At 42.9% G+C, this 16,383-nt stretch overlaps 2 protein-coding genes across 2 annotated transcripts; one reads left to right on the forward strand and one right to left on the reverse strand.

The window, feature by feature from the left end:
- Positions 1 to 849: 849 nt before the first annotated feature.
- On the reverse strand, positions 850 to 3,718 carry LOC136527135 (uncharacterized). Its single transcript, XM_066519755.1, has 5 exons — positions 3,529 to 3,718; positions 3,057 to 3,308; positions 2,821 to 2,964; positions 2,035 to 2,745; positions 850 to 1,375 (listed from the first exon to the last, which is right to left on the reverse strand). Exons 1-5 carry the CDS (start codon positions 3,697 to 3,699, stop codon positions 1,148 to 1,150), a joined length of 1,506 nt encoding a protein of 501 aa, XP_066375852.1. The 5' UTR covers positions 3,700 to 3,718; the 3' UTR covers positions 850 to 1,147.
- A 70-nt stretch (positions 3,719 to 3,788) lies between these two features.
- LOC136527136 (serine/arginine-rich splicing factor SR45a-like) lies at positions 3,789 to 8,547 on the forward strand. Its single transcript, XM_066519756.1, has 7 exons — positions 3,789 to 3,947; positions 4,085 to 4,104; positions 5,995 to 6,132; positions 6,810 to 6,909; positions 6,984 to 7,133; positions 7,668 to 7,713; positions 7,980 to 8,547. Exons 1-7 carry the CDS (start codon positions 3,945 to 3,947, stop codon positions 8,363 to 8,365), a joined length of 843 nt encoding a protein of 280 aa, XP_066375853.1. The 5' UTR covers positions 3,789 to 3,944; the 3' UTR covers positions 8,366 to 8,547.
- The last annotated feature ends 7,836 nt before the right edge of the window (positions 8,548 to 16,383 follow it).

Below are 16,383 nucleotides of genomic sequence, written 5' to 3' on the forward strand. Positions count from 1 at the left end.
CTTCCTACATTGTGGTAAGAATGGTTGCTCCAAACTAATTGTCGGAGAAGCCGCTATAGGATACAGTTGCACTTCGGGACAATAGGACTATAGGAGAGTCCATAGATAATAGATAATGTAGCTATTCTAAACATGAGTGTTATACACAAGAAAAAGGGAATATCTTTCTACACCTTTGGTGGAGGTTGTGCCCTTTGCAACTTATTTCAGCTGCGGCCTGTTCGCTTAAACTTATCAACTAGAATCTACAGTTATCAGCCGGCTTTAATACCAGCCGAACAGATATTCGTTGCTTCTATTTATGATGTGCACGAAGATTAAGAAAAGTGACCGAATGATTTTGTTACATTTGTTTATACTACTATACTGGAAAGATATGTTAATTTATTTGTGAGGATGAAAGCACTTACAGTATTTAGAAGACCATGAAAGGAAGAAAATGAGAGAAAAAAAATGCCTCGAAGTTCATAGTTCAGGATGGCATGTATTTCGAAAAAAAATTGAGAAGGCTTTGTACTTTCAATCAGAGGGACTATGTATTATTGAACAGAACACTACTTACTAGATAAAAATAAGCCGCTCTAAACAAATAATAACATTCCAGGAATTGAATTATTTTCTAAATCTAATCTAAATATATAAAAGATTCCTCCAAACTAGTAAAAAAGACTTTGCACGTTGTGCTGATTCCAGTGCGTGCCCATACTGCGAGGAGCAATCCATGAAGAGCAAACAGGTTTTCATAAACTCTCTACTAACATATGAATGGTTTTTTTTTTTTTTTGATAAACATATGAATGGTTGAATACTTGATGTTATTCAACATCATGATCCAAAGTTGCTCTGATGTCAGTCTCTCGTTGGAATAATTGCTTTCACAATACATTTACATCGCTACGCTAGACTATCTCAATCTGGAAGAAAATATATACAGGTGAAATAGTACACAATGAAGAGGAACACCAAACAGTAACCTAGGAGGCATCGTACATAAACTCTTGATAATCCTAGCTAAGCACGTTTTTCGTTTTTTTATAAGCCTTGCTCCTCGCAAGATAACTTACAAAGCTACAACTAAAACGACCACAGAATCAGCTGTTCTTGATCTAATAGCTGAATGCAATCTCCCTCACCTATCATATCATCATCAATCATCGCCCTCATCTCCAGCACTGTTTCCACCATCAAAATCTTCTTCGGCACTGTTATCTCCGTCATCATGTTCCCCTGACGATGTATCTTCATCATCCTCAGATTCATGATCACCGTTTTCATATAAATGGATAGGATCCAAGTCCATCACATAACCAAAGCCGTCGTTGATAATAAAGCCATCAGAATCATAATCGCTGGAGATCCAAATATCTTCATCGTCCTTCAAAATTTAAATTCCACATCAGGATTCAAAATCACTCATATAGCAATAGCATTTTTTTTGCAACTCTGTTCAAACTCAAAAAGTAGGGCAGCAGAAACCGATATCTCCAACAGTGTCACATAATAAGAACAGGAATATGGTTTGGAGGATCATACGACTGTTATAATGCCAAAATATAACTTTGCATGGACTAAGAGATTAGATACCACATCCTTTTTATTTTTTCATTAAAATAATTGTCCATTTTAAAAGCTTAAACTATAATTTGATCACTATCTTTTAGTTTTATACCTTATATATAATATGAACTGTGGTGTATCAAACTACTGAATATTTCTTTTGCATTAATCAACATTACACGGATTTTCATAATGTTAGATTCTGATAGTTCAATAGCAACTTCAACAAGAAACCGTCATTCCTAACTCAAGTTACTTTCTAACGTGAAACTGATCCTTCTCCTTTATACACTGGATACTTCAGATTCACAATACAAATACCAAGCAAGCTAATTCATTATGCAAATGTTGCTATGTGAAGATTTTTCCATGCCTATTCAATACATTAGGCGATTTATGGCAAGTTGTCCATACAAAGAACATAATAGCCAACAAGGAAGGAGAAGGATAAGAGACTCAAGTACAACATCCACATACCTCGTGAGCTTCAGTGATGGAGAGGTTTTCACCTTCACCAGGTTCCCAAATCTTGATATCTTTATCAATGCCACTACTTGCTAGAACAATCCCACAAGGGTGCTGTTCGACACAGTTTACAATCCGCTTATCTCCACGCATCGCTCTGATCAGTTCTGCATCCTTCTTTCTCCAAATACATATATTGCCACAGTCTGACCCAGAGGTAACAAAATCACAGTTGGGCCCAAGGAAGTTGACCCCCTTCATGGTTTCTACGTTCTCGTGTCCCTTGAATGTCTTAGGTATAGGCAACTTATCACCAAAGGAAAAGGAAGGCTCAATCGCATCCTTCAGGAGTTGTTTATTGACCTCAACATTGTTGAAGTGTAAACCATGCTCTCTTGAGAAAAGGTAGATATCGTCATGACTATAGGACGCTAATAGCTCGCTGGTCTGTGAGTAGGCCAAACCAGTTATTTCTTCTTCAACTTGACAAATCAAATGTGGAGGGCAGAAGTGCTCAGTCGGGCAACTGGAACTAGAATTCCCATCCACAAAAATCTTGCGGGTATCATATATCCTTACATACTGATCTGATCCAGCAACTGCGAAACAACAGGGCTTCCTTGGGTCTAAGGCAATAGCATAGAGTGCGATGTTTTCAGCAGCGTAATAGTCTGGAGCCCTACATTTAAATAGTTCCATGGCATTTTCCCCCCTAAGATCAAACTGGGGAGAGAACAGAGTCAGCAGATGAAGAATCTGAGCAGCGATAGAAAGAAGCAAAGGAACTCAACAACATACAAGCCACACGGAGCTATCTTGGCAGCAGCAGTAGAACGTGTGAGGACTTGCTGGCTCAACAGCCAACCTGTGTACTGCAAACTCCAACTCAACGAGTTTGTCTGTAATCACTCGACCCCCTTCCTGTATCTGCGAATGGATGACCTGTTTCGAATCCATAAATGACAAACGCAGACCAGATCATTGAATTTGTTGTTGCAAGGGCAACGCCATGTAAAACTGTAACATATGGATACCTCCCCATCAGCAGCGCATGAGACGATGCTCCGATCACCCGAGACAGGCATGAACAGCGCGTGGTACACGTTGTTGCTGTGCCCGGTGTGGAACGACAAGGCCGGCGCCGCCTCTTGCCAGTCCCAGAGCACGAGGGTCCGGTCGTCCGACCCGGAGAGGAGCAGCCTCCCGTCGGCGCTGAAGCTTATCGTGTTGACGCAGCCCCTGTGCTTCCGTAGCCGCTTTTGGATGTTGAGAGACTGCACATACTCCTGCGCACAGGCAAACTGGTTACCAGCTGCCCCCTCATCCTCTCCCAAACTCCCCAAGCGCGTAGGCCTAGCTCGAAACCGAATCTAACGCACTAATTCCTCAGTCCTAGAACCTAATTTTTCTTCGAATTCACAGAACCATGTGGATGGTATAAAGTACAAACGGAACCGTGAGATCCTCATCGGAGCACAAAATAAGAGACGAGGGAGACGGGAAAACCTTGGAGGCCATGACGGAGTTGGCGAAGCGCTTGGGTGGGAGGCCGCCGACCTCGCGCTCCCACAGCTCCTCCATCCTCGTCCTCTCCGGCGGCATCTCCCCTCGCCGCCGCCGGTCACGAGGGTTCCCTTCCCTTCCTCGGCTCGCCTTTTCGGCTCTTCCACCCCGCATCTGTCCTAACTGGGCCGGGCCGGGCCGGAAAGGGTTGACCTCGAAGCCCACCAGCTGTTGCGGTCCCCCGACAAATACACAACGCGGAACAATTCGGAGCGGAGAGCGCAGTGCTGTGCACGCCACAACAGAAAGGGAGAGCCGAGGAGGGAAGGGGGAGAAGCGAACGCGCAGCCAAACCCTAGCCCCGCGCGCGCGACCGCCTGGGAGCTCCCCCGCCCCCGCCCCCGCCCCCGCTTCGCGACATGGTGATCCCCTCTTCCCCTCCTCGCCGTCGCTGTTCCATTCGTGTTTGTGATTTATTTTTTCTTCTCGTCCGGTGATTCCGTTGATCCCCGCACTGACGCTTTGCTTTTTGGGTGATGCTCCCTCTACGTCTTCGCAGGCCGATTCCCCGCGCAGGAGGTAACTACGCCGGCTTCTCTATTCGTATATGGGCGTCATAATCATCCTCGGTCGTTGGTCACCCCTGATCTGGCCCTAGTGGTGTTAACTTATGGGATTTCAGCTTAGTTCTGTGGGTGCTGTTTGATTTCATTGGGGTAGTATGGGAAAACTGAGGATCCATAGAGAATATAGTAGGATCTGCGGGAGGGAATGTCTGATTGTGATTTCTGTTGTTTTATTTGTCATGTTTTGAGTTAAATAATGAATCGTGAGGCTCGATGTATCTCGCTTCTTGTGCTTATGAGGGCAGTGGTAGCTGTATGTTTAGACGCCTTGTGCATCTTAAGATCTCTAGTGGGAGCTCCTCGGTTATCAAATATGGATGAACCAGCTTGCCTGCATTAGTTTTTCTCTACTAAGTCCCTTTCTCCTAAAGGTTTTGGTGTAGCCTCCTAAACCTTCAATAACCACAAGCAGTGATGTTTTTCATGATATTGTTTTTGAATCTGGCACAACTTGCTTACTATCTAGATTGCGCATGTCTGTAATTTGTGTCTTTAAATCAGGTTAGGTTTGTGTTTGAATCGGTTATGTGCATGTTTAGTGTAGCCTCATACGCCTTTAACCAGAAACGATGGTGTTTGTCATGATTCTGGCATGACTTGCTTGCTATCCAAAGTGTGCATGGTCGGGCCTGTTCGGTTTCACAGTTGACACCAGGCAAACCTGCCTGGCGGGCAAAACATTCTCAGTCATTGCATTTTGGCTGCCTGGTGAGTGTTGCCTGGCTATGGTTCAATCCAAACAGCCCCTTGATAGTTTTGACCAAATTGTTAATGCACTTAATAGCTTAACTGGTTAGAGTCAGGTTCTATGTCTTTTTGAGTCTTATATAGACATGTCTCATTGTATTTATGAGGTCAGGTTAATTTTGGAGACATAATCCATGAACATACTTAAGTGCTAAGCTTCTCCTTGCATTCCTTTTGCTATGTTAATATAGTTCTATCTATTTGTCAGAAGTGCCCTCAAACAAGTGCTATTCATGTCAGGCTTGAATTTACTAGCTCCTGAAGGTGTTAGTCTGTCATTGCACACAACTAGACTATTAGTTCTGGTGCTTTATCTTAGGGTACGTTTGTTTTGAGGAATAGCTTGGTCCTAGGATTTGTCTGGCCATCATCTGGTCAATCCATTGTTTTTTAGGCAATGATGTCATTCTTATGTTTCATTTTCGTATGAGGAATAGTCTTTGAAACTTGGTCCATTACTCAGTCGAGGACAACCCTTTTCCTTGAAAAAGGCTGCCTCCTATACATTGTAGTCACTCATTGCTTAGAGAAACTGAAGAAACATCAAATGGTTTGTTAATATTTGCTGTAAATCAGTGCTGGAAGGCACCGCTGGTTTTTGTGGAGAAAGTATCCTCTATGGTGGTGTTCCTGCCTTTATTGAGAGATATCACTAGAGTTAAATTTAGTCGATTCATTCAGATAATTCATGGCATATCTATGTTAGTGATGAATGATAAGGCAAGAAACATCTGTTCTAGACACACTTCATGAAATTTGCATTTTGCATTCTTTTATATCTGTGCTCATGGTCCTAATTCCTGCTGCAACTTTGTGTTGGTTTTAAAAGTATCAGGTTGGCTGCCAATTTTAATTATGACTATGATTTATATGTGGTGCCTATCGTATTTCAGTGTTCCTCTGTAACAGTGTCCTATCAGTAGACATGGAATATCCTGTGAAGTTTGAAAACTGTGTAGATCAATAAAGTGATTTTGCATGCTCATTTAGATTTTCAACTGCACATTCTATTGCCATCTTTCACCGGAACAGTTTATCACAACTCTAAGCGTTGTTTAACGTTTAATGCATGCCTGTGGCAATTTCTTATTTGTAGGTACTCGAGGTCCCCTTCATACAGCAGGGGGCACCCAAAAGCGAGGTCAAGGTCACAATCTCCAGCTCGGTCTCAGTCTAGGTCGCCTGTGCCTGATCCTAGATCTCAGGCGAGGTCAAGGTCTAGAAGCCATGAGAGGTTCTCAGTTTACTCCTTTCCTTCGTTTGCAACGCTACATGTGCTTTAAAATGTTTGCTACACATGTGGTATAAATTGTTTGCTAGTGTGTTGCTTAAATTTGTACGATTTTCCCTTTATCACTAGAAAATTTGAATGTATATGGTAATTGTATTGCTGGAGTTAAGTGATATTCATGTTGTAATAGCATTTGTTGATGTGGGCTAAGAGTAAAAAAATCTGTTCTGCACCTATTATTATAGCTGTTCATTATATTTTCTTTTAAGTATTTAAACATGCCATCTTTGATATAGATTTGTTGTGATAGTTGAAAGTCATGCAATGTATTTGACTTGCAAACTACATATAGCGAGTATAAGGAATTTCGTTGCTTTGGTGAGATGATTTGCAACAACCGATGTGTGACGGCCCAATGTAATATGGAAATAGTAGCTGAAATTGGAAAGGAAATTCACTGATAAAGAAGTAGATAACAGATTTTGCTAATGGAATAATGTTTTAATAGTTTGGATGGCATGTACATTTGGGACTAGTAAAAGAGATACAGTAGGAGAAAAGAGAGGCGAAAACATTGTTTTTCACTCAATGAGACACCTAAAGATTTCGTGCCATTTAGTTTTACATTTGCTTATACTTTATCTGCAGTGGCCACATTCTGATTTCTTTCCTGTTTGCAGGGAGGAGGCTGTTAACCACGGAAATACTCTGTATGTGACTGGGCTCTCTTCCAGGGTGACTGAAAGGGATGTTAAAGATTATTTCTCTAAGCATGGAAGGGTTAGTGACTTCATACAGAGTTTAAGCTTAATCTCTCTGAGAAGTATCTCATCATGACATCTCTTTTGGACTAGGTGGTTGGTTGCCATGTTGTTCTTGAACCCCATACACGTGTTTCCCGTGGATTTGCCTTTGTCACCATGGACACTGTTGAAGAAGCTGAGCGTTGCATCAAGTATCTTAATGATTCTGTAATGGAAGGTCGAAACATCACAGTTGAGAAGGTAATTGTGTTTACCTCCACCAGGGTTGTTGATGCTAAATAAAGTGCAACCATATATGTGCAGAGTGTTGACCTGGAAGTTTTTTTGGTTATTATTCAGAAGATATTGTGCAAGCTATGTCCAGCAATCAAGATGCTGAGTTCACCAATTCCAACTTTAGCTCATATGGCTCGTTCAGTGGACAGCCCAAAGGGTTACCATGCACCACAAGATTCACAACAACTTAACATAGCAATTTTTCAACTAAACCTGAGCATTCACCTTCAACTTCCACATCAACTAATCAACGGGCATTGCCAATTCGTTAGTCAAGCATGTGTGGTGCCATGTGCGATAGCAACTTTGGATGCCTGCTAGTTGAAGTTTGGGCTCTTCGTTACTTATTTCCTCCCTTGGTCCGTTATTGCAGGGCGTGTATCCATTGATTGTAAGAGGAACTTGTAATTACTTACATGATCCTGAATGATACTACTTTTAATCATATTATTACCATTCTTTGTAATCTGACTAAAATTTCTCCTTCCGTTGTCTCAGTCACGCCGTGGTCGCCCAAGGACACCAACTCCTGGAAGCTATCTTGGTATGGAAGCCGCATTTTTAGTTCTGTAGATACCAATTCCCTTTTGAATCCTTTCAGTTTATTTCTATCTGTTTCCCTTTTACTTTTGCCGTGACATGTCTCATCACTTATTGCTTGGTGACTCATCCGACCCTTTTCTTTTGCTTTTACTGTATAAAATATATATCCTGTGGTACTCACTACTATGCAGTTATCCTACACTTTGACAGACCATTGGTATTACTCACTACTTATGCAGTTATCCTACACCTTGATACCATTGACAGGCCATCGGTACGAGCGTAGAGAGCGTGGGAGATTCCGTAGAGGCTATGGTGGTGGGCGTGATGAGTATTATGGCAATGGCGGTGGCTATGGCTACCGCAGGTCCCCGCCTCCCATGTACTCTTCCTCCTACAGGGAGAGCCGGGACTATTATCCCTCCTACAGGGACAGCCGGGACTATTATCCCTCCTACAAGGACAGCCGGGACTACTCTCCCCACAGGGACCCTCGAGACTACTACGAAAGCAGGGGCGGCGGCCGGGGCTACTCCCCGCCTCCTTATGGCGGTGGTAGGTCAAGGAGGGAGCGATCGATTTCGCCGTATCGGATGCCAGAAAGGGGCTACGGTGGAGGCCGCCGGGCGGGCGGCGGTGGCTATGACAGGTAAAAATAGAGGCTTTTCGCTCTGCCTGTTTCGGTGGTGACCAACGGAACGGCAAAATGGATGTCCTCACGGCTGCTGCGATGGCCCGTGATATGGTTTGACTGTTGTAGCTGTGGACTTGTGGACTATTTTCCCGCGTCTGTGGATTGTGTGATACATTTGTATGAGCACCTTTGTTTGTAGCCTGCGATGATTCCTTCTAAAGAATGACTTGGGACTTTGGTTCCATTGGGCGGGTTTCTGAGAGGTGTGACTGTTTGGGATCATGGCCGCACAGTGGCTACGTGGCTATCATAATTCGAATCCTTGAAAGGCGCGAAGGCCCGGCCCAGTAGGTGGAATATTCACAATGAATTCACCTTGACAGGATGATGGTAAGTGTGGCAAGACGACGTGCGATGAAGAGAAACGGTGGCATGAGTGAGGAGACAAAAGGGCTGCCGCCTTGCCTCTAGTGATGGATGCGCCGCTGCCGTTGCCCCCTGCCCCTGGTATATGATTATGTGTCTGGTGATCCATCCGTCGTCCATTCCATGGCCATGTAGTAGAGATCGTGGCTGAAAGCTGATGGAGCCCGCCAGCCAGCCCGTGTTGCTTTGCTTTTGCTCCGTAGGTATCTCATCATTAAGTGGACACCACTTCACTTTCTGGGGTTGAGAGCGAGTGGATTGGATTTGAATTGATCAAGGAAGGGTACCGTACTCTCTCCAGCTCACTCCCTGCACCCAACAGCAGCAGCTTAATTCTCTTGCTTCTTTTTGCGTAGGAGTACTACAGCTACAGTCACCGGAGGAGCAGGGCAGACCTGGCGGGGCCGGGAAAGAAAGAAAGGGAGGGCAGGTCTGGCAGGCAGGGGTGTGGCCTGTGGGTGAGTGGCAAAGGTAAACACAGATTCTTGATCCGTGGCAAGGGAGCAACGCAAGGCAGCAGCATGAGAGTGATGCATTTCTGTTTCATGGGAGAGAGATCGACTCGAGGTCGAGGGGATGGGAATCGATCGGACGCCGCCTGCAACTGCCAGGCTGCGGAGCGCGGACAACTGTCTGGAACGGAGGACGCATCGGCGACAAGCCTTTCTTTGGATTTGTACGACGCCTCGTACGTGCGTGCTGTACTGTGCTGAATCATGCATGCATGCGGCGTGCAGATCGTAATAATGCAATTATATATCGATCATCGCCTTCAATTATTTATTCGTATCGTGTGCTCGCGAACGAGAACGGTATACATACACATGGGCCTGCCTGGACTGGAATCCGGCAGAGACGCCACAGGCCTTGCACTGCATACATGCATGCTGGGCTGTAGTGAGCAGCACTGCAGCAGCCAAACAGCCCCAGCAGCAGACGCAGACGCAGACGCAGAGCAGAGAGAGAGTGAGAGGGGGCGCGTGCGCAGTTCCCGAGGTCCGTGGCGCCATGCGCTTGTCGTTGCTCCTCTCCTCCTCCCACCCATTCTCTCCTCTCTCATGTCTCATGGATTGGGGGGGGGGGGATCGATCCTCTCATCCTCTGTGCATGCCTCTTTGCCGCTGCCCGCCCGGCTACCAGGCTACCAGCATGCGTGGTGGGCACCTAAACCTTTATTAGAACGATCATCATCAGTTGCTAATGCTAATACACTGGCTGTTGTTACAGTTAACAAAGTTTGATGAGTAAAGTTTAATATTTTATTGTCTATAGATTCATGAACTATTACTCTACTTATTAGTTTTAGCTTTCCTTGGTGAACCGGTTACCAAAACCTCACCAGCGCCACTGCCAACAACTAAACTGCTGCTGGGGCCTTCGATCTTCCCTTGTAATGTACAACGCCATGCATCTCTGACGATCAACGCTTGGCTGGCTTCATCTTCAGATCGATGTCTTGCAAGTCGGGAGAGGCAGCCTTCGACGGAGGTGGTGGTGGTCAGTGGTCAGTGGGCAGTGGAAGGCGATGGATCGTCGTCGTCGATAGAGGTGGGAAAAGAATGGATTGGCGTATCGGCTGGCAATGGCGAGGCGGCAGCCGGCAGGCAAGAAGAAACCCATGGATGGTTGGTACGGTGGTGCATCCATGCATGCATGCATGACTGGACGTTGCAGAGGCACGACAAGGCCGGCCGGCCAGGTGGCGTATCCGGCGGTGGGCCGGCCGCCGGTGCGTACGTGCAGGGCGAGCCAAGCTATACCTACATCTACATCGAATCGAATGGAATCCGGCCGGTTGTTGCATTGATATATATAATACTATAGGAGAAGAAGAATGCATGAGCAGGCGATCGAGATGGAGGAGGAAGATGCATGGAGGCCGGCTATTATGCTCCATGTTCTTGCGGAACCCCAAATGGCCCAGCAGCAGCAGCAGCTACCGACGGGACACCACCAAAAAGCACCACACACTACTGCTACTTGTAGAGTCTACTGCTATATCTAAGCTAGTGATTCTCTTCTGAAAAAGAAAAGGACTTTGGGCTTTGTTTAGATTGCTTCAAAGTTCTAAGTTTTTTCACTTTCTCCATTACATCGAATCTAGGGACACATGCATGAAGCAATAAATGTAGAAAAAAAATAACTAATTACATAGTTTGATTGTAAATTACGAGATAAATCTTTTGAGCCTAGTTAGTCCATGATTAAACAATAATTGTCGAATACAAACGAAAGTACTACAGTACCAAATTTTTCTAACTCTTGCGATCTAAACAAGGCCTTGGAGTAGTACTGGATTCTTCGGAGAAAGAAAGAAAGAAAGAAAAACAGAGGGAGAACATTGCTATGTAGCGTGTGCATGTGTTCGTGCGTGTGTGCGCTCTCTAGCTACCTGCTGATGACTGACATGATGTGCTGCGACTGTGAGCAAATATTGTGGGCGAGAGCGAGAGGGTAATCCGTGATCCGTTGCCTTCGTATTGTACAGTAACACATGCATATAGGACAATCCAAAAACAAGCGGTGTGGTGCTACATCCAAAACCATGCCGGTTTCTGGTTTTCCTCCTCGCCTTTTCAGTCCCCATTCTTGGACGCTTCTCGCCAGCAACCTAGCGCGCGTCCCTGTTCGGCTGGTATTAAATTAGCTTCCGCTAATTTATATAGCTGGTCTATTGTAAGAAAAAAAATATTATTTTACGGTTGATTTGTATGGATTAAAGCCGGTTAAATAGAACAAGCAAACAGAGCCGTGTGCGCTACTTCTAAATCTTTCTCCTTTTTCCCCTTTTTACTAGTAAACTAAGCTTTCCCTAAAATCAAGACTACACTACAAATCACCTTGATGGCACTCTTAATTTCAGCGTCTAACCTAAGAGCCTAAGATACACACGGCTTACAAACTGACAAATCCAAAAGTTTTAAGTGGGCCCACCAATGAAATGCTGCCTTAAGCGCTTGATCTAATTGCGAAAACTCCGCTGCAGCTAAGGGACTATTCCGTAGCTTCGGCGGAAGTTGTACTAAATGGCAATGTAGAAAACGGCTTTAGCAGCAAAGCTATAGAAGAGCAAGATGAGCCGTTTTATACTATGGCCCCGTTTAGATGGTATGGTTCTGGAGAAATTTGGATGGTACGAAGAAATTCTGAAGAAATACGAATCAAACCGGGCTCAAGACACGCGAACGGGGCCACGATTTATGGATTCTTCGCAGCAGTCAGAGCTAGAAAATTTTATACTCTCTAGTACATTCTTCTCATCGTGACCTGCCGGGGACCATAAAAACGGGACGTTTTTTTTTGGTTATCCTTAGTTTTTTTTTTCTAGTTATTAAAGGACACAGACAAGACAGACAGGCCGACCTACGGGATGAATAAAAAATCCCGTCCAGACCCTGGCATATGCATGCATGCAATGCAAACTGAACCTGACAGGTCGTATTAAGTAGGCAATATATATATTCTATTCATCAAAAACGACCTGTCATGGTATCTATCGTTGCCACACCAAGCACGCATGCATGCGTTGTTGAAGTTGAAAACCCAACCACAGCCATGATGTCAACTTGATGCTTGTGTTCATTCATATATCAATTGGGTGATCATATATCGATCTGCAGGTTACTTGTTATTACCAGGGGTTTGGGGGAACAGATCATGCATCCTGATCAACAGGAGCCACCAAATAAATACTACTATACTCATCACATGTATATATATACATGTACTGACATGCATGTGGAACAAGTAGCTACTGCATGCAGATTTGTACAGCAAGGTCACCTGCAGGATCCTGATTCTAGTCAGGGATCTTTTTGTTGCCTCACAAAGTCACAAGTCACAAGATCATGATCAAAGGATACGATCCTATCAGATTCTAGGAAGTAAAATATTTTTTTCCACATGACATTTCTATAATAGGCTGTAAAAGGTAAAGCCCATATATGGATTTTGATAAGTTTTTAATTAATGAAGTTTTTGTAAACTTGATATGACTTATTCATACTATTGTCAGTTCACCTTAATTTTAAATGATAAAACTGAGTAAAAGTGTCTTAAGTAATGTCATAACTAAATATATCAATTAATACATTACTTAACATACTGAATCACGACTTCTAACAATGTTATGTTATTAAAAAACTTGTACTAAAAGAGAAAGCATATTAGAATAAACGGGTAAAAATAAAGTTTTCCCTCTAGGATCAGGCCCCTATATATGTAAGAACTTATACTTTTATACATGTTATAAAAAAAGCTTGATCAAAGTAGTAGCTCCAAGGGAAAACTTAACGGAACTAATTTAGTGTTTTAGTTGTTATGTACTTTTCTATAACCATTGTTACGGTTAGAAAAAATCAACATACCATTAAACTAAACTATAATTTAATTTAGAACTGAGAGAATATATATTATTTTCGATTGTTATTCAGTAATCCGAGCTTATGTTGAATCATAAACAGTTGCTTGATGCTTCAAGAGGCTCTGACGTGGAGGGCAATGTATGCTGATCGCTGAGCAGTGAGAGCATACAGGGACAGAATCACAGGTGTACACCCCCCCCCCCCCCCCCCCCCCCAGTTCAGAAAGGCCCATGAGATAGAGAGAGGACACGTGGGGCTCCAACGCGGGGGCCTCCTTGTGCCTGCATGCCAATGCAGGAGATGAGCAGGGAAACTGTGACACGGCCGCTGCCCTCCAAAGCCGTTACGCATCTGTGGGTCAAACCTGCGGGCCCCACCCACCACGGGATCTTCTGAGGCCCGGGGGGGGGGGGGGGGGGGGGGGGCTTGATTTGATCTGATCTCAGGCCTAATCATTCTCTCCCAGTGTTTCTCTCAACTAGGCATTTGTTTCGAGAGGAGTAAAGATTTGGTCACATTCAAATATCCTCTCCTTGCAATTTAGAACCAGAGCATTATGTAAAACTGTACTAGTATTCCTTGTACTATAGACTCATTAGACAATATGTTTCTTGAAAATGAAGTAAATATCAGATCCATTATACAGATATTTCTAGCCTACTCAAGGTTTAAGCATCGGTGCACTGATTTGCACAGGAGGGAAACTGATTTGCTGGCATACTGACAGAATTATTCCAGAAAGCTTGATTTGCATCTAACAAATTTATAATCAATACTCCAACGGATACAGACATGAACACATGACTCAGTCTGAAGCCTTGATTTCATCACACAACTTAACATGAATCAGAACATGTAGGAAAACAAATCCAAAACAAGAATGGTGCGGATCTAATCCCCACCTAAAAACATCACAAAACCTAGGTATTTGTCCTCCTGGAATGAAGCATTGATTTTGGATCTGCCAATATAACATAGAAAGTTGGAACTCAAATTAATTAATGGATGGCAACTTCAACTGGATATACAGTGTGGTTTCTCTCTGTCATACCTGCTTTGTGGATCGATGTAGCACTGCTCGAGGAAGAAGTTTCATCATCACAAATCATCTGTCCTATTTTGCATACAAGAGCCCATCATGTTCAGAACTTCGAACACAACAATGAAGTTCCCATGAGGCCATGACCGATTTTCACTATATCAATGAATGAAACTGTGCATCAAAATCGATGAGTGCAGCCTGCAGATAGACCCACAAGTAACATACATTAAGTGGAATACCTCAACTTCATGCCTGTGCTAACGCTACGGGCCATATTAGATCCAAGTTAATTCTATCAAATTTAAATTACTTCGTTAAGATTCAATCAAAAACATATTTCTGTGGCTCAAAAAAATTTAAGCGTTGCAGGTACTAATCACTTCAAGATGGACCAAAACACGCCAATTATATTGGACAAGGAAAATATCCCATCAGTTGCACACAGGAATGATATTGCCCGTGCTAACACTATGGTAGCATATATCAATGCAAATCAAACAACCAACGAATATCTTTTAGTAATCAAGCATAGATTCTCATGTCATATATGGTGTATAACCAAATATTTTTGTCATATATATATATATATAGGAAGAGTATATTCAGTAGCCAGCTACAAAATAAGTTATTCCGTAGCCATCTCTACTTACAATAATTTTATATACTAATTTACGATAATGTCAATACATATTTATGATAGTTGGATTACTATAACACATGGAGATATTTACCATAACGTTACAGTAAACCACTTAGTATGGAGTTACTATAATCTCGTAAATTAACATATTAATTATCGTAACTCAAAGTGGCTATAGAATATATATATATATATATATATATATATATATATATATATATATATATATATATATATATATATATATATATCAACTCAAGCAAACACAATTCCATTCAATTTGATGATACTCCTTTTGATAGTGCATACATGTACACTTCATGTATCCACTCAAATAAATGTGTATAAATACTCTTATGCCCGCCTCAAAAATATTTTTTATCATTTGACATTGAACAGAATATTTTTCTCATAATAATTGAATGGATGTGAATACCATTGACTTCGTAGCATAATCAAGAATTTTTAAAGTAAGCAACATCTCTAAAGAAACAAAAAACAACCAGGTACCTTGCATTGTCAACATTCTAAAAATTTGGGCATCAAATTGAGATACTCGAACCAGAGAAGGGTTCTAAGACTTGAACATACTAAGCTCGAATTGTCAACACCAATTAAAAAAAATCAACAGCATGTTGACTAAACCAAGCATCCAAGAACTCTCCATTCAAGAATAGGGAATTCCATCGAACACCTTGCGTGCATATGCTTTGACAAAGGACACAGTCACAGACAGAGCGGTTGGCATGCGAAGACGCGTCATACTAAGTTACTGACCCGCATGTCCCTTGTGTGGTCAGCTCCTTCTCCATGTGTCCTCTGTGGCGGCCGCCGCGCGCCTCACCGTTGACCGCCTCCATGCACACTTGCACAGCCCCTAGTGCCCTCCCCAGCTTCAGCTGCCACCATGTCCCCTTCATCGCCAATGTCGGCTTCAACTGCCAGCTCGACTTTCTTGGCTTCAGTATGGCATGCATGCAGGTCTGGTGGGTGGCAGTGGCCGGTGCACAAGGCCACAGTCACCTAGAGTAGTGGCTCACAGCCAAGCTATTGCCATTCTCTAATTTCATCAAGAATCAATCTGTTGAAATAGTAATATGAAATAACAGATATATGAATTGCTAGTGCGTGATGATAGGACTAAGACACATGTTCCTAGCATTTGAACATCCCACAACCAAAGCGGTTATTTTACTGTTAATATTTCCTTTGGATTATGCCAGAGCATATCAACCCACTGGGGGATATTAAGACGATTAGTGGCTCCAACGGAACACTAATTATTTACTTTCAATCAAAGCATTTGTGTAATTAAGTAGTATTGCCAAGTAAGTTTGCAGGTCTCATGACCTATTTTCTTAGTTAAATGCACTTTAAATCCTTTTTCTTAAGGCCTTATGAGTCTCTTAATTAAGCTTATGGTCATGTTTTTTGTACTTGCTCCTATTGAATCAACTGCATAAAGTGGCATGAATTAATTTAACTGGATTACAGATCTGGTGTGAATGCCAAGTAGAAAATCTGAGCTTTGAACGAATGAAAATAGTTTGAATATATCTTGATGG

The sequence above is a fragment of the Miscanthus floridulus genome, chromosome 19 (genome assembly GCF_019320115.1).
Source record: "Miscanthus floridulus cultivar M001 chromosome 19, ASM1932011v1, whole genome shotgun sequence".
Lineage (NCBI taxonomy): Eukaryota > Viridiplantae > Streptophyta > Magnoliopsida > Poales > Poaceae > Miscanthus > Miscanthus floridulus.

Bases quoted from the DNA above. Each gene is read 5' to 3' on its own strand.
- LOC136527136 (XM_066519756.1), top strand. The intron at 4,105-5,994 runs GTAACTACGCCG...TCTTATTTGTAG, and splicing joins GCCGATTCCCCGCGCAGGAG to GTACTCGAGGTCCCCTTCAT. The intron at 6,133-6,809 runs GTTCTCAGTTTA...TCCTGTTTGCAG, and splicing joins AGGTCTAGAAGCCATGAGAG to GGAGGAGGCTGTTAACCACG.
- LOC136527135 (XM_066519755.1), bottom strand. From the start codon at position 3,699: ATGCGGGGTGGAAGAGCCGAAAAGGCGAGCCGAGGAAGGGAAGGGAAC. The intron at 3,309-3,528 runs GTTTTCCCGTCT...GCCTGTGCGCAG, and splicing joins ACTCCGTCATGGCCTCCAAG to GAGTATGTGCAGTCTCTCAA. The intron at 2,965-3,056 runs GTATCCATATGT...GATTCGAAACAG, and splicing joins CATGCGCTGCTGATGGGGAG to GTCATCCATTCGCAGATACA.